General features: G+C 42.5%; 1 protein-coding gene across 1 annotated transcript in view; it reads right to left on the bottom strand.

The window, feature by feature from the left end:
- The window catches only part of SLC35F4 (solute carrier family 35 member F4), a 265,300-nt gene extending 261,504 nt beyond the window's left edge, over positions 1 to 3,796 (bottom strand). The window contains exon 1 of the mRNA XM_061158368.1: positions 3,694 to 3,796. Within this exon, the coding sequence (XP_061014351.1) occupies positions 3,694 to 3,796 (103 nt within the window). The remainder of the gene's footprint in view (positions 1 to 3,693) is intronic.
- Between the last annotated feature and the right edge of the window lie 18,478 nt (positions 3,797 to 22,274).

Here is a 22,274-nt window from a genome sequence, read left to right as displayed (position 1 = left end):
TCTTCTGATACTTTTGTTAAAGCAGCTATCACCTTGCAATATAAAACTTTATTTATGTATGTATATGTTTGTTTATTATTGTCTGTTTCTTCCCACTAGAACTTAAGCTTTAAAAAGGGAAATACGTTTCTCTGCTCTGTTCACAGGTGTATTCCTGGAACATAGGAGGTGCTCATTTAGCACCTGTTGAATGAGTGAATCTGTTTCGCCTACCAGACCATAACTTGAGGTTAGACAAATGCTTTAATCACCTATGTACCCATCCAACTATCTAAATTTATAGATACAGAGGTGATTATATATATCTTTCATACACAATGCATGTATATCTTTTATACATATTTATGTATATCTTATGCATATTATATATATCTTTTAAATACATAATTATGTACACATACATTTCTTTCTTTTTTGTATCAGCCTGACTACTAGAATTTGTTCTGAACCCAGTTATCAAGCTAGAATGAAAATTGATATTGCTGGGAGAAATATCAATAAACTCAGATATGCAGATACCACTCTAATGGCTGAAAGCAAAGAAGAACTAAAGAGCCTCTTGATGAAGGTGAAAGGTGAGAGTGAAAAAGCTGGCCTAAACTCAACATTAAAAAAACTAAGATCATGGCATCCAATCCCATCACCTCATGGCAAAAAGAAAGGGAAAAAGTGGAAGCAATGACAGATTTTATTTTCCTGGGCTCAAAAATTACTGTGGATAGTGACTGCAGACATGAAATTAAAATATGCTTGCTCCTTGGAAGAAAAGTTATGACAAACCTAGACAGCACATTAAAAAGCAGAGACATTACTTTGCCAACAAAGGTCTGTATAGTCAAACCTATGGTTTTTCCAGTAGTCATGTATAGATGTGAGAGTTGGACCATAAAGAAGGCTGAGCACCAAAGAATTAATGCTTTTGAACTGTGGTACAAGAGAAGACTGAGAGTCCCTTGGACTGCAAGGAGATCCAACAAATCAATCTTAAAAGAAATCAACCCTGAATATTCACTGGAAGGACTGATGCTGAAGCTGAAGCTCCAATACTTTGGCCACCTGATGCAAGGAACTGACTCATTGGAAAAGACCCTGATGCTGGAAAAGATTGAAGGCAGGAGGAGAAGGGGACGACAGAGGATGGATGGCATCACCGACTGGGTGAACATGAATTTGAGCATGCTCTGGGAGTTGGTGAAGGACAGGGAAGTCTGGCGTGCTGCAGTCCATGTGGTCACAAAGAGGACACGACTTAGTGGCTGAACAACAACAAGTTTCTCATCTTCCTGGTTGACAGGAATGCCAGGAGGATGCATGACCATGAGGCTGGTCATTCATGCATATTGTCAGAGATGAGTCTCTACCTACCTCTAGAAAAGTAAATGGCACTAACATTAAGAGATCATCCCATCCTTAAGGCCTCAGACATGACCATAAAAAAATGAGAAAGTCACCTCACCTTCACGTGTTACATATTCCTCACCACAGGCTTTTCTTAACTATATCTTTCCAGACTTCTCCTAAGTTATTGCTCATTCCTGGTAACAGCTAAATCAGTTGCCCATCTTGTACTGGTTTGCCTCAATGTGTTTGTTTACTAGTTGAAGCCTGCATTAAGGGCACGATTATTTATTTCATGGTGCTCAGCTGCCTGGCCCTCTTCCAGCTCTCTCTTCTCCTAGCCTTTCACTCTGCAAAATGGCAATCTCCTTCTACCTCTGAAAGCTTAAACATTCTGAAAGTTATTTGACAGTCATATAATTCTCTGTCCTTTTGAGATTCTCTGTCTTCACTGTTTGAATGCTGGCCTGAAGTTAGCCCATCACAAATAACTATACCAAATGCATCTTTATCCCTTTTAGCCTCAGTTATTGTCTTAACCAATGCTCTTCCCTCTTTTTGTCCAGTTCTTGTATGGCAAATGAAACGTGTAGCTATTTCAGCAAGTACAAAAAGATAATATGAACATATCTCTGTTTAAAATATCATTTTTCCAGTATTCTTTTTAGTTTGTTCTTTATTAACCACAGTTCCATTGTTATAAAAGCTATAATAATATACTACCCTGAGTCTTGTAATCTCACAGAGGGCGTCTACATTCTCTAAGCAACCAAAATCCCATGGTTCCTAATTAAAATATTCAAAGGTGAAATCTAAGTAATCTCCATGTGGTATACTAGTGCTTTTGCTTAAGTTTCTAGGGTTAAAAAAGAAAGCCTTTGCCAATGGGGAAAAAAAGTTCTGAGTCTATAGTACAAAGACTTCAAACTGCATTCCACAGCATGTTATTTTCCTTCTAGAAAATTCTAACACTATATAATTACTTTTGTATGGGAAATGAATAATGTAAGCCTCTAATGCTAAAAACAGCTAGATAGAGACCATACAAATCAGCTAGGCCTTTCCTGAAACCAAATGAAATATTAAACTAGAAAATATCTGTGTAAGGACAGTCCATGCAGGAAAGCTCAAGAGAGATGGAGCATAGTGAGGGGGGGGCCGGGAGGGGGGAGTTACCGAGAAAAAGTTGATTTTCCCTCTATGTGATAGGGTCTACTCCCTTCAGAGAAACTGTAACGCTGATTGTACCTCAAGTGTCTCAGAAAATATACCAATCAGAAACGCATCTATGAGCTTCCAAGGCTTCTGGTTAAACATAACAGCAAAAACATCAGTTATGCTCCATCTATTGCGACAGAAATGCGTTGATAAAGAAAAAAGTGAAATCCCACCTGCATGGGAATTAAGCCGCAGCTACTCTCCCTCAATTCAGAGAAAAAAACGAGGTTCACTTGGGTCACTGGCAGAACTAATCCCAGCAAATACAGCCAGTGGGTTTGTGTGTTGGGGGAGAGGGACAGAACAGAGAGCGCACCTCAGCGCCCTCCCTGCAAAACTGCTCCAGAAACGTGAAAGCATCCGCACCACAGGACCTCGCTTAGCCGGAAGAAAGCCAGAAGCCATGGAGCAATCTGCCGCTGCTCAGAGGCAGCCGCGACGTGCGGCGGGCATTCGGGGCTGGCCGGGGGCCCGATCGCGCCTCCCCCTCTCATCCACCCCAGCCCCCAGTCTTTTCACGGGTCTCTGGCTCCAAGATCACAAACTCGGAGACCTGAAGAGGCTCTTTCTCTACCCAAGGTGGAGAACCTCCCAAAAGACATCTTAACAGGAGTAATTCCCGCGCTGGCAACGTTTCAACAGCCCGGAGTGAACAGCCTGGCCCATCGGCGTCGGGACCCACGTCTGGGTCGGCCTTCTCCGCCAGCCCCACCCCCGAGCCTATCCAGCCGGCAGCCCCAGCGCCCAGCCCGCAGCCTGTACCCAGTAGGGACTTTGGGGGAGTGCAGCCCCAAGGGCTGACTTTCGCTAAGTAAACAGCCATATTAGCCTCCTCTGCCGTAAGTACGCCGGGGCTGAGCCGGCAGACGGCTGTCAGGAGCGCTCACCGGGTTGCCTCTGCGCTTCTGCCCCTAAGGCTGCCACTATTTCCAAACTCCTAGGCGCCAACAGTCCGGACACCGTTCTCGCTCACGGTTCAGCACCGAGGACAGCAGACATACTTTCAGCCAGGGTGGCCCCACCGCCCGGAGATCCGCGGTAGCCACGCCAGCAGGGCTGCAGGTGTCCGGACGGCGCGCCCTCCCGCATCCTACCCCCTGCGGCGTCTGGAGCCAGGCAGCGCCCGCGGCGTCTTACTTTTCTGACTGGAGTAACCCGGGTAATAGCCATAGTAGCCGGTGATCCGCAGGATGCGGTCCTCGATGGTGGCCACCCCGTTGGGGGCCGCCTTGACATCCATAGAGAGTACGGGGCGGCGGCCCCGGGCGCGGCGGGGCGGAGAGCGCAGCGCGGGGCCCGAGAGCTGGTGCAGGTGTCGCCGCCGCCGCGGGTGCTGATGTTGCAGCTCGTGCTCCCGCGCCCGGGCTCTGACTCCACCGCCCGGCGCAACACCGGCTTCGCATCACAGCGGCGGCGGCGGCGGCGGCGGAGCGGCCCCCACTCAGGCCGGCCTCTCCGTCAGCCTAGCGGCTCTCCCGCCTGAACAGCGCCCCCTCACCTCCGACGCCCACCGCGGCCGGGGGCGGCCCCACCTGCGCGGACTCTCATCATTAACCCTTTTGCCCCCTTCCGGGAAGAGTAAACATCCCCCAACCCCACCTGACAGAAGGGATGCTTGGTCCAGGGCGTGGGAGGAGAGAAGGTGAGATGGTGGCAAGGGCTCGAGGAGGAGGGCCGGGGGTGGGAGAGACCCGAGAGGAACCAAGGGCTGTTAATGTGAGAGGTGTGCACTGTCGCTCGGGGAGATGACACCTTGGGGACGCCCCCGGGGCTTCGCCTGAGCTGGGCGTCTGCACCACCAGGGGTCTGCTGATCTGCAAGCTTCCCCAGGCGTTAATCAGTTTCCTCCGATTGCCTAGACGACGGAAAGCCTTTTTTTTTTTTTAAGAAATAAAAAAATGAGGCCCCAGCAGGTGATGCTTGGAGTGATTATTCAGGTAACTTGGACACAAAGACTGTAAGAGCTGAAGCTTCCAAGTCTAACAGTCGGTACCCGGCCGGACCCTTCAGCCTCCCAGGGAAATCATCAAAGGCTTGGAAGCCGCAGCTGTGCACAGCATGTTTATTTTGCCCATTCCAAATGCCCCGAGGAGAAATGATTTTCTTCTTATTGCCAAAACATCAGGGGTAAGCCCTTCAAACCGTAAATATCTCTGGGAGGGTGAAAGTTTTAGCTACAATCCACAGACCTTCCACTTGGGTGTAGAACGTCCTTGAAGCTGTGTGTTCAGAATGAACCCCTCCCCTCAGGTGTGACTTTTCTGCTTTGGCTAGACAGCCACCAGGTTAGAGTCCGTGAGCAGTAGAATGATTCTTCTATTCACAGCTGGCGGTCACAGACTCCTAAAAAATAATCCTGAAAGTTTCATCCCAGAACCTAAAGGGTGCCTTGGAGTGAGGCTGGGGTGTGAGCTAATCAGCTTAGAGGTCATTATGTCCACCTGCCATCCAGAGCCAGTTTAAGACACCTCTGCCAGACTTCACATTTCTAAAGCTTAGAGGAAAAAAAGGACAAAAGCAAGTTGATTTCAGTGCCCCCTCAGAAACCGCCAAGGAACCTATCACATCATTTTGCCTTCAAGCATTTCCCACACTGTGTGTGGGTCCTTAAGGGGGAAGAAATAGGCAAACTTTTTTTTTTTAAGGTGAATTAGTTTGAAGCATGTGAAAATACAGAATTAAATCTCACAATTGTTAAGGGTTTTCATGTGGACACAAAGCCTATCACAGCATCTTGAGAGTGGAGTGAATCTGAGATGATTGTGGCTGGGAGGAGAGTTCATAAAGAAACCAATTTCCTCCCACACCTGCTTTCTTGGGCCAGGAACAATGGAAGGGTAGAAAGAATTAAAAGGTCAAAATGAACTTCAAGGAAAAAGCAACTCTACTGCAATAGTGGGAGCTGACTATTTAAAGCAGAAATGAAAGGACTGAGCCTTTACACTCTACCACCTGCCCCACCCCAAAGCAATTTTCAACACACTTCTGTTACTTTTATATATGGCCAATGAAATATGTTTATTTCTGTGGCACACCTTATATAAAACGTGTGCACTGCACATGGTAAGTGGGTTGACCACGTTAATGTAAGACGCTCCTCTGGTTTGAAGTTTCTATAAAATAAATTTGCCTCTGACCCAGGAGTTGAACTGGGGTCTCCTGCTTTGCAGGTGGATTCTTAACCAACTGAGCTATCAGGGAAGCCCTATATTACTTCTAATATGCATTTAATAACATCATAATACTTAGCATATTGATACATAAATTCAACAAGAGAGAAATTAAGAAATTGAAGCAAAAATCTCCTAATGTAATAGGAATATGAATATGCATAGACTTTAAAGACAACTGGTTTTGTCCTATTCATGGTTATAATTTATCATAATTAATGTATTTAAATTCTAAATTACATTTATTGTGTAGTTGTTGCCTTCTTCTTAGTTTTGCTTTGTTTTCAGAAATTTCCAGAGAAGTAGAAATGTATTTAACCAGACCTCATCATTCATATAAACAACAAATTCAGCATAAATTTAAATAATGTAAATATTAGACCCACAAGAGTCCATATTTCCTTAAAGAAATTATAAAAACTCTCCGGTTGACCTGGAAATTAATTTTAAAATAGCAGAGCAGACTTTCCCAGTGGCATAGTGGTTAAGAATCCACCTGTCAATGCAGAGGATATGGGTTCAATCCCTGGTCCAGAAAGATTCCACAGGCCACAGAGCAACTAAGCCCACGGACCACAACTACTGCGCTCAAGTGCTACAGCTATGGAAGCCCATGTGCCTAGAGCGTGTGCTCCCCAACAAGAGAAGCCACTGCAATGAGAAGCCCGCACACTGCAACAGAGTAGCCTTCCATTCTCCACAACTAGAGAAAGCCCACGTGCAGCAACAAAGACCCAGCATAGCCATAAATAAATAAATAAAATTTAAAAAATAAGAAAGTGTAATAAAATAAAACAGCAGAGCATTTACAAATGTCTCCATAATCATCTGTAATAGGGTGACTAAAACAGTAAATGCAAGCAGGTGCTATAATCTCAGACACACTTTTTAAAATGGAATTAAAATCCTACAACTATAAATTGATCAACAATAAAAAGTAAATTACTGCTAGTGATACGCACTCTTTGGTACATAAAAAATGATTTAACCTTTCAAATGTATAGAAATTATTTTGACAGGAGAATTTTTAAAAATATTTTCATTTGTTCGCCTGCTGGTTTCCACAACCCAATACACAAATTCAAATTTACAAAATGTGAACTATCAGCATACCACAAATCTATTCTGAAAAGCTTAGGAAAGACATAATTAAACAAATAAATGCTGAAGACCCTTGATTTACAAAATATTTCCTTATAGTAGCCAGTTTCACATAACCAGTTTCCCTAGTAAGTCAATTTTCTGAGTAACTCACAACTCAGCCTTACTACATACAACTCAACTTACAACTCATCAAAAATTTGATTTCTATGCACCTTTTCAAAGATATTTCTGCCTTTTCAAAAATATTTCTAGGGCACTAAGTGCAGGGCATATGTTCCCAGTGAATTTTGATATCTGGACCATATTTATTTTGATGATCTGATCAAGTTAGATTAGATATTTATATTAACTGAATATACATAACTTGGCTATGTATGCTATAAAAAATCATATGTAAGGTAATCCATATGATAGTTAAGATCTTTGTGTCTGACACTAAAATAACTATACCAAACAATAACATTAAAAACTAAATATGACCACTGGGCATAAATTCTATTCAAGATAAATGGTCTATCATAAAATTGTTAAAATATCACATCAGCCTTTATACTTTGGAAGGATTTGTAAAATAAAATCCATGGAATCTAGTCTCCCTTACCCTGATTAGCAGTCAGGGGCCCTCTTTTCATGGCAGGAACCAGTCAATCTTTTTGACCATATATTATTCAGAGTTACCAATAAAACATGCTGAAAGAAAGCAAAGCAGTCATTTTTCTCCCTCTGAGAAACTAATATAATGTACCTACCTCTTTGAGCTAAGAGTAACTTGGCTGCTTGGAGAGCCAAGAATGTTTAAGCTTTAATACCCAAGGGCCCTGTTGCCGTGTACAGGCATCAGCGCTATTTACAAAAAGTTGACCCTACAGTTTGCGTGGTGTATGTGTGTAAAAGCATCTGGTGTATACTTCAATTAAAGGAAAAATCTGGTGTCTAGGCAACCAGGTGACAGCAGTCCCATCTGGGAAGAAAAAGTGTGGTTTTCATATTCCATTTTCTGAAAAGTAGTTCTGAGTATTTAACCAGCAAATCATCAACTGACCCACACTTGCAATGCTGACTCTGCCTTTCTATTCATTCTTAGGCAATGGTCAGCACTGTTAATTGACCTTTCAGCTGATGGTGGGACTGAAAGGGCTTGGGGGCCCAACCCTCAGCATTTGTCTAAGAAGTCAGGGCAAGGTCCACTCATCATTGACCTCTGGTACCAGGCTTCACCCACAGGACTGTTTTTGGAAATACACTGAAATCTTTTGGAAGATGTCCTAAGAAATTTTAACAAATGCACTCAAATTTTAGAATTTGTCTATGTCTGTGGTGGGGGGAGGGGGCCGGTGATGTTTATGTCTATCTGTCTCTGACTCTGTCTCTTTCTCCCTCCATCCTTCCCTCCTTCCCTTTCTCCTTCCCTCCCTACCTCTCAGCCATATAGTACAGTGCTTTAGAGCATAGTCGGTAGAGCCAGACTGTCAGGGGTCGAATCTGACCTCATCATTTTCTAGTGATTTTGAGTTAGTCTCTTAAACTCTATGACTCAATTTTCTCATCAACAAGGTAAGAATACTGTACCTGCCTCATAGAACTATTGTGAAGAATATATGAGTTTACATCCATAAAGAGTTGATAACAGTGGCTGGCATATAAAAAGCATCATGCTGCGCTGTGCTTGGTCGCTCAGTCGTGTCTGATTCTTTGTGACCCCATGGACTATATCCCACCAGGTCCTCTGTCCATGGGGATTCTCCGGGCAAGAAAACTGGGATGGGTTGCCATGTCCTCCTCCAGGGTATCTTCCCAACCCATGGGTCAAACCCAGATCTCCCACATTACAGGTGAATTCTTTACCATCTGAGCCACCAGGAAAGCCCAAGAATACTAGAGTAGATAACCTATGCCTTCTCCAGGGGATCTTCCCGACCCAGGAATCGAACTGGGGTCTCCTGCACTTCTAGCAGACTTTTTACCAGCTGAACTACCAGGGAAGCCCAATAAGGATAATAAATGCCAGTTAACATTATTGTTTTGTTGAATACATACACAGAACCGTCTGAGCTTCAGTTTTCTCTGTAAAATGGGCTCGCACTCTCTACTTAGTAGTTGCTGTGATGATTAAGTCAGATAACATATAAAAATATCTTATCAAGTTCTGGCACATAATAGGTGAACAGTAAAGACATATTTCCTTCTCCCAACACCTCCCCTGCTCTGTCCATTATTTATTATCAAAGTTAATTCATTCACAGTTCACTCACAATAATAAGAACTTCTCTGTGGCAATTGCTTTTTTTCTTAATTGAACTATGGTTGATTTATAATATCATTTTAGTTTCAGGTGTAGAGCAGTGAGATATATGTGTATATGTGTGTGTATATACATGTATGTGTGTGTATATATATATATATATAATATATATATTATATATATATATATATATAGAACTGAGTGACTAAGCACAGCACATAGGTTATTACAAAATATTGAGTCTAGTTTCTGTACTATACAATTGGTCCTCATTGGTTATCTATAGGGCTTCCCTCGTGGCTCAGACGGTAAAGTGTCTGCCTGCAATGCAGGTGACCCGGGTTCGATCCCTGGGTTGGGAAGATCCCCTGGAGAAGGAAACAGTTTGGATAACTATAAGTTTGTTTTCTATGTCTGTGAGCCTCTTTCTGTTTTATAAATAAGTTCATTTGTATCTTTTTTTAGATTCCACATCTAAGTGATAGTGTTAGTTGCTCAGTCATGTCTGACTCTTTGTGACCCCACGGACTGTAGCCCACCAGACTCCCCTGTCCATGGAATTCTCCAGGCAAGAATACTGGAGTGGGTTGCCATTGCCTTCTCCAGAAAATCTTCTCAACCCAGGGATTGAACCTACCTAAGTGATATCATATGATGTTAGTCTTTGTCTGTTCACTTAGTATGATAATCTCTGGGTTCATGTTTTTGCATGTTTTTACAACTATCCTTCAAACCTTCCAACCATGATGATAATCACAAGAGGCAGATCTTGTGAACCAATGGAGAGGTGGGCTACAGAACTTCAGTGCTTTGAAGAAAGAGAAAGGCTCAAGGTTAGCAGTTCTTCCTGTCCTTTGAGAAGGCCAGAGGACACAGAGAGCTTGCTTCAGAGTGAGACAGGGACAAAGCTGGTGGTCCCCAAGCATCAGAGTCCTGCTTGATGACAGTGCCCCAAGAAAGTGGAGTAACCTTAAAGAGGTCCTAGGGTAGGATGCTGGGCCATTAACTCCGGACTTCCCAGCCTCAGCAGAGATTCTGGTGCCTCCAAGCTCAGTCCAGGAGCAGTAGAGCCATCGTCCCGAGAAGGATGGAATATGGGCTTGATAGCCTACAACTCAAAAGTGACCAGAGGGCTGAAGACCAACTCCCTCATAGTTGGTGATGGTCAGCTTAGCCAAAGATCTCCCCTGACCATATAATCCTGCAGCAGGGGAGCCCCAGTAATACTGAAAATGGCATTTCCCACTATTCTTATGGAGAATGGGCACTCAGAGTAAACTTGACAGTAATTTGAAGCTAATAAAAACTGTTATAACATTTTTAAACAGCTGTTTTAGTGGTTACACATTCAAACCTGCTTTTTTACATGCAAGACTTTCTGTAATTCAAACATGTAGAAATGCCATGCATGCTGCAACTTCCAACCTACTGCATATTATTTATCACACAAAACAGCCTCCAACCTACTGTACATTATCTATCACACAAAGCTTTTGTAACATTGTTAAAAATGCCAAATTGCTGTGGTAGTCATTGGTACTGTTTGCCAAATACTCACGTTTCTCCCCCATTTTAGGCATTCCACAGGGTGGCACTTCTTGCCCCCTTGTGGTTGTATGGGAGCTATGTGGCTGACTCTAGTTTGGAATGATCAGCCAAAGGTAATACAAGGCACTGGGATTTATCTCTTTTCTCTGGCATAAGGACCATATCAACATTCAAGATGATGCTGACACACAAAAAGTGAAGTTACTAAAAGCTTTAAGTCAAGAGGATTTTGAATCCTTCCATAAACACTACATTTAATTTCTAAATCTTATTCTCTGTATCTTTTGTTTTCTAAGGGCATACTATGCATGTTTTAAGTTTCACCGGTTCCTGAGGCAATTTATCAGTAAACAATACTAAAGACATCGTAAATTATTGGAAAGAAGCATGATGAGTTGTATAGAAAATCAGAGAGAACAGAAAATTTAAAACTCTTTAGAAAGCATAAATAAGACAAAGACAGCCCAGAACACATCCACACAGTTCAATACATCCACATCTTAAATATTCAAAAGCAATACCAGGAATAACTTTGCTTTTAACCTCAATAAATATTAATTTACAAGGAATATGTTTATAAGGTTTGATTTCATCATTATTTTCATTGTCAGTGATACTCATCAATAAAATTTGCTCTTCAAATACCCTGATATAACATAGATCATCAGTACTGACATTCATCTTTTTTCCTCCAGTTACCCAGATGATATTGGAGGACACTCTTAACTTACCAGAAAGAAAAAGCAAAAAGATTGAATCAAATACCCTTTAAACTCTAATTCACTTCCTCTTGCCTCACCTTGGCAGTGACCAGCTCTGTGTGGATTCATATCAGCTTCACACAGACACAGCCTGATGGCGTCTCACCTCCTGCCAGAGCCAGGCACCTCTAGCCTCCTGCCCCAGGGCTTCTTCCTTGATGCTGACACATGAAAGTGCATCTGCTTAAATCAAGCAGGTACAACCTGTAAGTGCAGGGTTCAGATGCAACATGGAGCAAACCTGTGAGTGTGGTAGATTGGAGCTGGGTTATAAATGCTTCTCCATTCTATTCAAAAAGGACTGAACTGAGTCTGGCGCCTTAGATGCCTTGGCCATCCTAACATGCTAGGGACTGCACTGAGAAGCTGTTGCTTCCCAGCCTCTTGCCCCCAAATAGACCAATCAGTCCGAGCACTCAATCTTGAGCCGAAGGATGATCAGTTCAGTAACATGCTTTAGTATTGTTATGAAAAGCATTGTCAGGATATTCAAAATGCAAAAAAGTGACCATTAGAGACATAGGATTAGGAGAAGTCTGTCACTTTCCAAATTTTCTCAAAAATGGTTTTGCTTGTCTTAAAATGAACGCGCACACACGCTCACACACACACAACCCTAAAACCTATTTTGGCTCATTGTTCTCCAGGGAGACTGGGCATTTCTGTGCAGTACGTTGGAGAAGGCTGCCTGCCTGCACATTAATCTCTGCAGTAATCGCAAGTATCTCCTTTGCAGTGGATGTGATGAAGACTGACTAAAGGTCTCTAAGTCTGCTGGCTCTCCATGTTCTCATAAATAATAAAACAAGGCTCCAAGGCTCCATGACAACAAGTACATAAAAAGTTTTGAAACATCTCAAGGTAGTCCTGAAATCTTCAAATTCCTAAGCTAATAAAGTACCCTCGGTACAGTTTCCTGGGCATACATAGCTTTGTCGCAGAACTAAGTGATAAGACCATTCATGCATGAATAGCTGTGACAAATGTCACTTCACCTAACTAGTGCTACTCATCCTTCAACTATTTTTTAAGGAGTTTCCCTTCTGGGCTTCCCGCTTCCTGAAGGGTTCAGCGAAGAGCTGTGTGGTCCTCTCCACTGTACACTTGTGTTCCTCAAAGGCAGGGACTGAGTTTTGTTCACAACTGCGTGAACGCACCAGATAATCAGAACACATTGAGGACTAAAAGGATCATTATAATAAAGAAACTCTGTCATCAGGATCACCTCCTTGAAGGCATAGGGTGCATACTCTTAGGCATACAAGACTAACTTCTCTTGGTGGCACTAGTCGTAAAGAATACACCTGTCAATGCTGGAGACGCAAGAGACCTGGGTTTGATCCCTGGGTTGGGAAGATCCCCTGGAGTAGGAAATGGCAACCCACTCTAATATTCTTGCCTGGAAAATTCCAAGAACAGAGAAGCCTGGCGGGCTACAGTCCATGGGGTTGCAAAGAGTCAGACACGACTGAGTCTGCACACACAGAGACACACAAACACACACACACAATTTATCTCAAGACAAGAAATGTAACAACTTGCTCAGTGCAAAGTTTATACATGAGGAAACAGACCAGAGAGCCTAAATCAATGGTTCAAAGGCTCCTCAGCAAGTTGGTGGCAGTCCTCCCCACGCCTAGCACATAATCCTCTCCCCAATACTGCTCGGTGCCACCTTCTCCTACATTACTTTCTGATGACCTATCAGCGCCTTTCACTCCTCCACCCTCCCAGGCGAGTCATGCTCATTTCTTTTTCGTCTTTTACCTTCCCCTAGTTGAGCTCTGGGCTCAGCAGATGGTAGAGATATCTGTCCATCAAGTAAAATGAAAGTATTAGTCATTCAGCTGTGTCTGACGCTTTGTGACCCCATGGACTGTAGCCTGGAAGGCTCTATGGGATATTTTCCAGGCGAGAATACTAGAGTGGGTTGCCATTCCCTCCTCTAGGGGATCTTCCTGACCCAGGGATCAAACCCAGGTCTACTGAATTGCAGGCAGATTCCTTACTACCCGAGCCACCAGGGAAACCCTCAAGGGCTCTGTTAAATGAAATTTAAACCCAAGAAGATGTCTATTATCTGGAATCTGTTTAAATTCTGTTTCTGGTATAATCAGTATCTGGTTATTTATCCAATTTGGCAGTCAGTTGAATTGAACTGCTACCCCGTATCTTTTGAGTTGTAGGAGTGGGGATAAATAAATAAACTGTCAGCCCTCATCTTTTGGGTGGTGGGGATAGGGGTAAATAAAGGTTTGTGTTGCCTATAGATATGGGTAAATGAGCAAAATTATATACTTTCTCATTATAGGCTTGATTATTGTCAAAATTCACTGCCATAAATATCACTGGCTTGTTTTGACAAATCTTTTTGGAATCATAATTAATTAGGAGGCTTGACTCTCCTCCTTTATGTATAATCTATTAAAATGTTCATAAGACCGTTTATTTATTTCTTCATTAACTTAGATTTTAAAATATCATCATCTAGGATTTCCCTGGTGGTCCAGTGGTTAAAAATCTACCTTTCAATGCAGGGGATGTGGGTTCTATCCCTGGTCTGGGAAGATCCCACTTGCGGCGGGGCAACTAAGCCCATGTGCTGCAGCTACTGAAGCCTGTACACCCAGAGCTTGTGCTCTGCAGAGGGAGAGGTCACCGCAGTGAGAAGCCCACGTACAGGACTGAAGGGTAGCCCCTGTTCACCACAACTAGAGAAAAGCTCACCTGCAGCAGTGAAGACCCAGCATGGACCAAAAGCAACATTAGCTTTTGAGGAGTGCATGTTACTCCTCTTCCTTTTTCATTAACCCCCTTCCTTCCTTCTTTCCTTCCTTCTACTCTTCTCTGAAGTCTACTGGTACCTGCATATCCACTGCAGGGATGTCAAAACTGCACTACTACTGTCTAGCCTCAACTGCACATCAAACAACCCCAAACCCTAGTGGCTTAAAATAAAAACCATTTATTACTTCTTATAAGCTGAGTGGGCCTACTGATTTGCCCATGCTTGGCTGATCTTGGCCACTTATGCATTTGTGCCCAACAGGTGGATCAGCTGGGGACTGAATAGTCTAGGATAACCTCTCTCACATATCTACTGGATGGAGAGACAGAGATTACTGGGCCACACATCTCATCATCCAGCAGGTGAGCCCAGGCTTATTCAAGATAACAGAAAAGTTCCAAGAATAAAGTCAAGCTTGCAAGGCCTCTTGAGGACCAGACTCAGAATTGGCACTATATTGCTTCTGCCATTTCTATTAACCAACGCAAGTTCCAAGCTAGCCCAGATTCAACAGTTGGAGAAATAGATTCAGCCTCTTGATAGGATTGTTGCCAATGAACCTGTCCATTGTTAGACTCTACCATAGCCACCAGTGTAAACCAATGCCAGTGTTGCAAAGCAGATTGATCAGGCACTTAATAAGCATGTGCTTTCTTAACTGGAGATGTAATAAAAATGTCCTTGTCTCCTTTAAAAGAATTCTTTGGTTCCAGATCAGCAAAAGCAATCTTCCAATCACTCATTAAGAGAAAAGTAACTTTATTAAGGAAACTCTGGCATTAAAATGTTACCTGCAATCATGAGATTTTGCCTGAATAGAAGCTGCAGCTATTTGCATAACATGTAATTCCAAACCCTCTGACTTCCAAACAGGGAGCAAGAAGTCGGACACTTACACAGGATGAGTCTGCACAACGTTGGTACAATCAGACACACAACAAAGAAAGGCAGTGAGTTTGACTCAGCAGGGCTGTTCCCACAACCACAACAAAAAGTAGGGCTCTGGGAAGTTAAGGCTTTCACTGTGCTCACCTCCTGTGGGGGCATTTATCACACTACACAGTGAAAATCTGATTGACTTCCCACCTCCAGTAGATTTCTAGTTTCTTTGGGATACAAATAAATCTTTAAATCCATATTTCTAGTATATAGACAGAGCCTGACTGTTGAAGGAAAAGAGAGGGGAAGAGATTTATTTCTGTGACTCAGAATAAAAACTAACCCAATATAACCAGATTTATATTTTTAAATGAGTCTGTGCAAATACTCAAAGATTCTCCCACATGAAAAATTATAGAATTACTGGTAAAGATAAGTTACCCCTTACAAAAACAGAAAGCACTACTTTTCAGCTTAAATCAGAAGGGAAAAGTTGGTGGTACTCGAATTATAATCTGAAGGAGAAAAGACCAAGAAACACAGTTAAGCAGTATAAGTGAAGAGAAACTCTTAGATTTTCAAAAACTTGAGTCTAAATTTTTAACTCACAATTAAACACTTAAGTGTATATGCTGCTGCTGCTGCTAAGTCACTTCAATCGTGTCCGACTCTGTGCGACCCCATAGACTGCAGCCCACCAGGCTCCCCTGTCCCTGGGATTCTCCAGGCAAGAACACTGGAGTGGGTTGCCATTTCCTTCTCCAATGCAGGAAAGTGAAAAGTGAAAGTGAAGTCGCTCAGTCGTGTCCGACTCTTCGCGACCCCGTGGACTGCAGCCTACCAGGCTCCTCTGTCCATGGGATTTTCCAGGCAAGAATACTGGAGTGGGTTGCCATTGCCTTCTCTCTAGGTGTATATATCCAATATTAACTTCCTAAGTGTCCTGTGGCACAAAGATCCAGGAAGTTCTTTTCATATTATTATAATTATTTATACTCAGTCTCAGGAATTGAAGTGACTTATGAAGATACTATATTGCAAGATTTGAGATAAATAAGATTTAAATAAACAAGTAGGGAACTGGGAAGAAAGTAAAATTAAAAATAGAAACCAGAAAATGAAGCCAGAATGAGGTCAGTAAATGCCACAAGGACTAATACACTTTGCCAGAAGAAGCAATAATTTGGCTTGGGGCTTCCTAGACACCAACCAAAATGGAATTTGTGGTCACTAACACCACTCATCCCAGTCCGAGCTCAAAACACAGTCAGGAGAAACACAGCCCATCACTGGTGTGGTCCCTGAAAGTAAATTTTGCCGGGCATGTTCCTAAAGAGGATCTCAGGTAATATTCTAAACAGCAGACTGAAGAACCATCCATAGGAAGATAAGCAAACATATAACCTGATGGACCCATTTTAAAGCACCCTTGAGTAAAATTACCCTGATAAAGCACTTCCGTTACAACATCTTCTTATCATTTCTAACTAATCCAAAACCAAAGGTTGGAGACTCACAGGCTACTAACCTTCAGGGATGTCTCTGTAAATAGAGATTCTCTCAAATGAGACACTGGTAAATATCACTAAATCTCTTTTTTAAATATCCCTCCCCAAGGTCAGGTGACCCTCATTTTAGCCTGGATTTACCACCCAGCCTTCTCATTCGTTTGCCCTATTTTAATCCATCCCCCAAACCACAGCCAGTCTGTTTTCTCTAAAACAAAGCTCCACTTGAAACACCTGAATGTAAGGAGTGGTGGGGGGCAATATAGGGACAGAGGATTAAAAAGTACAAACTATTAGGTATAAAATAAGCTACAAGGAAATGCTGTACAAAATATTGTACAAAAAGTAGTTCACAAAAATAGTCAATATTTTACTGACTATAAATGAAGTATAACTTTTAAAAATTGAGAATCACTATATTGTACACCTGTAATTTATATGATATACATCAACTATACTTCAATTAAATATAATAATTATTTGGCAGAAACCAACACAATATTGTAAAGCAATTATGATTCAATTATAAGTAAATAAACCAATCAAACAATAATAATAATTTAAAAAGGATAAAATGAATGGCTGAATGGCTATACAAGTCCCCTAGCATCAATTCCACACCCTCGATGGTTGAATACAGACAGGCCTCCAACTACATCTCCAATCTCAACTCTCTATTTCCTTCATCCTAGTGATCGAGATGAACTTCTTGAAGTTTACTGAAAAAGTCACATTCTCTTCCCACTCCAGATCCTTAAATGGGCTGTTCCCTATATCTTGAACACTGTCTCCTGCAATCCTTTGGTCCCTGCCTTTGTCTGGAAATTTCCCTTCATGTCTCAAGCTAGAGGCTGCTTCTTCAGGGAAGCCCTCTTTACCTGTGTGTCTTCACTCCTAGACTGTGTGCTCCTCAAGGCAGCTCCTAGCTCGCTTTTGCTCATCATTCTATTCCCAACACCTAGCACAGTGCCAAGCACAGAGAAAGTGTTTAATAGATAATTGCATACTTCACGGATTCACTTAATATTGGTTATTACAGACAAATCCTTGGAGCCAAATATTCTGCATTACTCCTTAAAGGAAGATCCATGTGCCTCTTTAACAAGCAACAAATCTAAAGATATGTTTGATATTGTCTAATGTATTGATTCATGCCTACACTGGAGAGCGAAGCATCTCTGGCATTTCATCCAGGCAGAGTCAAAATTTTCCTTGGGAAACAAATCCTGGTCTTCTCCTAAACAAGGATGTGTGGGTAATTGAGGCCCCAACCTTTTACATCCTTAGAACATTATCATAACCTTGGTGTGGGAAAACCTTAACATCAAGTGTTGCCAAATCTCAAAGTCTAAGGAGTTTTGCAAGGTATTTGACACGGCACTTTTCAAGCTAATACTAGTTTGAAGATCGGGTCTCGTCAGGAAACAATAGAAAGATTCAGGTCTATAGCCATACCACACTGAGTGAACCCCATCTCATCTGATCTTGGAACCTAACCAAGGTTAGGCTGGTTAGTACCTGTATTGGAGAAAGAATCAGGATAACTAGGTTTTTCTGACTTTGTCACTAACTACATGACCATGAGGGTCAGGATCTGGTGCACTCCTTGCCCTGGAGCTGGACAACTTAATGCTTCCCCCAAGCCTGGCTCTGCCCAGGGTTTGAACCATCAAATTTGAGCCCTGGGACCCGCCCTCACCCCCCAACCAGGAGTGGCCATACCAAGCAAGACAGGGTTCTCTGTTCTCGCCTCCACATCAGCCAGATGTTGTCAACTTTAATCTTTTGATATATCAAGTTTCTGCATAATATTTTATTTGAAGAAAATATTCCACAACTAAGAATAACATGAAGCTGTAGACTCATGGGTCTTTATTTTCTGCTCAATTATCTACTGCACAGTCTGGGGCAGAGAATTTGGAAGTCATCTAGTGTATTTGCATGCTAAGTCACTTCAGTCGTGTTTGACTCTTGGTGACCCTATGAACTGTAGCCCGCCAGGCTCCTCTGTCCATGGGATTCTCCAAGCAAGAATACTGGAGTGGGTTGCCATGCCCTCCTCCAGGGGATCTTCCCCACCCAAGGATCAAACCCATGTTTCTTAAGACTCCTACATTGACAAATGGGTTCTTTACCACTAGCACCACCTGGGTGGTGTGTTTAACATCTTTCAAATGAGGACACTGAAGTCCAGATAATTTTGGTGATGTGTCCAGAGGCAAACAACTGTGTGAAGACAGAACTAGAACCAGAACTAAATCCTCCCAGGCCTCAGGTCAGAGCTCTGAGGGAGGGATGGTGTTCAGGGTCATCTGAGATGGTGGGCAGCCTGCAGAAGTGTTAGGAGAGGAGAATCACTTTCCTTGGCATCCCCACTGAGACCTGGTGTGATCTGGGCCTCCCTATCTCTCACTTGGACCAATGGCCAGTCTCCTCAGAGGGTTCCTCACCTCCAGTCTCGTCTCCTTCCAACCTGCCTGCCACACCATGTAGGATAGCTCCAAAACACAAATGTCATCCCATCACCATCCTTGTTCAAAAAAACCCTTTACTGTTTCTCCATCATCTACAAGAGGAAGGTGAGTTTTCTAGTGTAAGTACCAAGCCTTTCACAGTCAGCCCTGGCTCTCAGCCAGCAGAGCCCAGTACATATGCACCAACCCCCCAGGTGACCGCAGACACATGACAAATAAAGGCTTATAGTTGTGTGCCTGAGACTTGTTCATCATACAGCATGATTGTGGAAAGAACCAACTGATTCAAGATGGAAATTGGACGATGTCCGTTTAATATTTATAAAATATCATTTCTGTCACATTCTCACAGTGTTGGGGTGAGAAGATCCCTGGGGTAGTCACTCTTCCATAGGCTGTTCACTCAAAAGCAATAGCACCAGAATGAATGTTTCTTTGAATGGCACTGTCATTGTAGCATTTAACTTCTACAAATAAAACACATCATCATTTTAGGATTTTAACCTCTGGAATTGGCAAGGACTTTCTAATTTAGGTGAAGAAGGATGACTTGCAGTCTTAAAATGAAAGAAACAAAAAAAGAGAGAAAGAGGTAAAGTAACTCATTCACACACAGGCACAAACAAGGAGACTTAATGATGTAGATGAAACTGTTAATAGGCTATCTCTGTTTTGACTGCATCCCCATCCTCTGGAATTCTGATTTAATTATTCTGGAGTGGGGCCTCATCATTGGTATGTTTTAGTTTTCCTCTGGTGATTCCAATGCACAGTCAGGGTTGAGGTGGCAAAAATGAAGATCAAGTTTGTATTAACTTGGCCTTTTCTTTCCTGAATCCCATGGAATGTGCTAATATGGTTTCACTTTCCTGGTGGCTCAGATGGTAAAGAATCTGCCTGCAATACAAGAGACCCAGGTTCAATCCCTGGGTCAGAAAGATCCCTTGGAGAAGGGAATGGCTACCTACTCCAGTATTCTTGTCTGAAGAATTACACAGACAGAGGAGCCTGGCAGGCTACAGTCCATGGGGTGGCAAAGAGTCAGACCTGAATGAGCAATTAACTCTTCTTCAGGTATTTACCTTTCAGTCTCTCTAGGCTCATTTATTTTCTAAACCAATTCTCCCCTCTAGATTTTTAGGAAGAATTATTATTTGGTTGCCTGTGTTATTTACAAACTCCAACTAGTTTCTAACTTTAAAATCACAAACACAAGGAGAAAGGAGCCTTTTCCAACTAAAAGGTCAGGTGATAGAGCTAAAAATATAAAGGATAAAAATAACTTACAAATTTTATCTCCAGGTTCTTTTACTATTTAAGATACTTTTCTAAATGTTCTAATTTAGCAACCATTAGAACCCTTCTCTGGCATTTTGAGAATATTGCCAAATGCTGAAGCCTTTTCTGTCAAAGCATGATCAATTCTTATAGGTACTTCTTATTTTCAGGAATCCAATTAAACAAAGTCAATAGTAACTGAGCATCTGTTCTTCAAGATGTTTTGACTTTTAATCATATATGAAATCACCTTTATTTGTAACACTAAAGCAGCCAGTAAAGGATGTTCAGAGATGGGATTAAAAGTTTAAAAAATGCAATCCCACTCCCTCTGGTGGTATAATCTCCAAATACCCACTGGGTTTGCAACTTGGTTAAAATGTTCAAGATGGATTAGGAACTCTTTTACATTTAGTCCCCTTTTCACCCAGGAGATACTGACACTAAGCCATCCCTCCAAGAGGGATATTTTAGTCTTACAAGCTTCATAAAAACGAACGGCAGAAAAAGCAGCCACAGTGGGCTCAGTGGTAAAGAATCTGCGTGCCAATGCAAGAGACACAGGTTTGATTCCTGGTCCAGGAAGATCCCACATGCCACAGAGCAATGAAGCCCACACACAACTATTGAGCCTGTGCTCTAGAGCCTGGGAACCCCAACTACTGAGGCCACCCACCATAGCTACTGAAGCCTGTGCACCTAGAGCCCATACTCGGCAACAAGAGAAGCCACTGCAATGAGAAGCCCGTGCATTGCAATTAGAGAGTATCCCCATCTTGACACAACTAGAGAGAGCCAGCACAGCCGTAAATAAATTAATTTAAAAAGCAGCTACTTCTTTTCGTAGTCTCTGATGTCTTACATCCATTATGCCAACATATACAGAGAGAACCTCTCTAGAATGAGTCTAAGCATCCATTATGTACCTCTGGAAATCAGAAATACATTTCTTAAAGTTCTAAGATTTTATACAAGCTTTGTTGTTGTGACTAGTATAAAACAGAAATAATAACTATGCCCATAGCACTGACTCCCCATGTTCATGGAAACAGTTACTAAATGATCAAGTTAGAGTAAAACAAAGAAGGTTACGAACTCCCTTGTTGAAAAACTCTCTTCTCTCTATACTTCCATAAGGATATCATAAACAGTAGGAATACCAAAACTTTTCTAAAAGATATAATTCAAGAAGAGTTCACTAGATACAGATATTTTGTTATTTGGAAATGTTTCTTTTCCACCAGAAGATATTTCATTTCTGTAATATACACAGGTACAGTGATCTAAGTAGGGAACTAAAGAGTACTCTGCTCCTAAACTTGCCTTACCATTCTTTTCTGTGCCTGTGAAAGTCAACACTGCGCAGTAGACAAATCACAGGCTCTGGACCCAGCCTGCCCAGCTCAGCTAATCACTTGATACATCCCCAGGGACAAGTAAATTGAACCCTACTGCACCTTTGTACGGAGAAGGCAGTGGCACCCACTCCAGTACTCTCGCCTGGAGAATCCCATGGACGGAGGAGCCTGGTAGGCTGCAGTCCATGGGGTTGCAAAGAGTCGGACATGGCTGAGCGACTTCACTTTCACTTTTCACTTTCATGCATTGGAGAAGGCAACGGCAACCCACTCCAGTGTTATTGCCTGGAGAATCCCAGGGACGGCAGAGCCTGGTGGGCTGCCGTCTATGGGGTCGCACAGAGTCGGACACGACTGAAGTGACTTAGCAGCAGCAGCACCTTTGTAATGCAGGTGATGAAAGCTCTCGCTCATGGGGTTGTTGTCAGGTATAAATAAGCTTGCATAGGAAAGACACTTAGAACAGTGCCTGGTACAGAATAAGTGCTGTATAAGTGTTCATTGGTATTGCTGATGTTTGACTGAATAACACAATTACAAAATGCTCAGTCTTAGCTTCAGTCAAACTGTAGTTCTCTCAGTGGTTTAAATAAAATATATTTTCTCCA

The sequence above is a fragment of the Dama dama genome, chromosome 12 (genome assembly GCF_033118175.1).
Source record: "Dama dama isolate Ldn47 chromosome 12, ASM3311817v1, whole genome shotgun sequence".
In the NCBI taxonomy this organism is placed as follows: Eukaryota; Metazoa; Chordata; class Mammalia; order Artiodactyla; family Cervidae; genus Dama; species Dama dama.
Note: the sequence above shows the minus strand (reverse complement) of the source record. Positions and strands in the feature narration are given on the sequence as shown.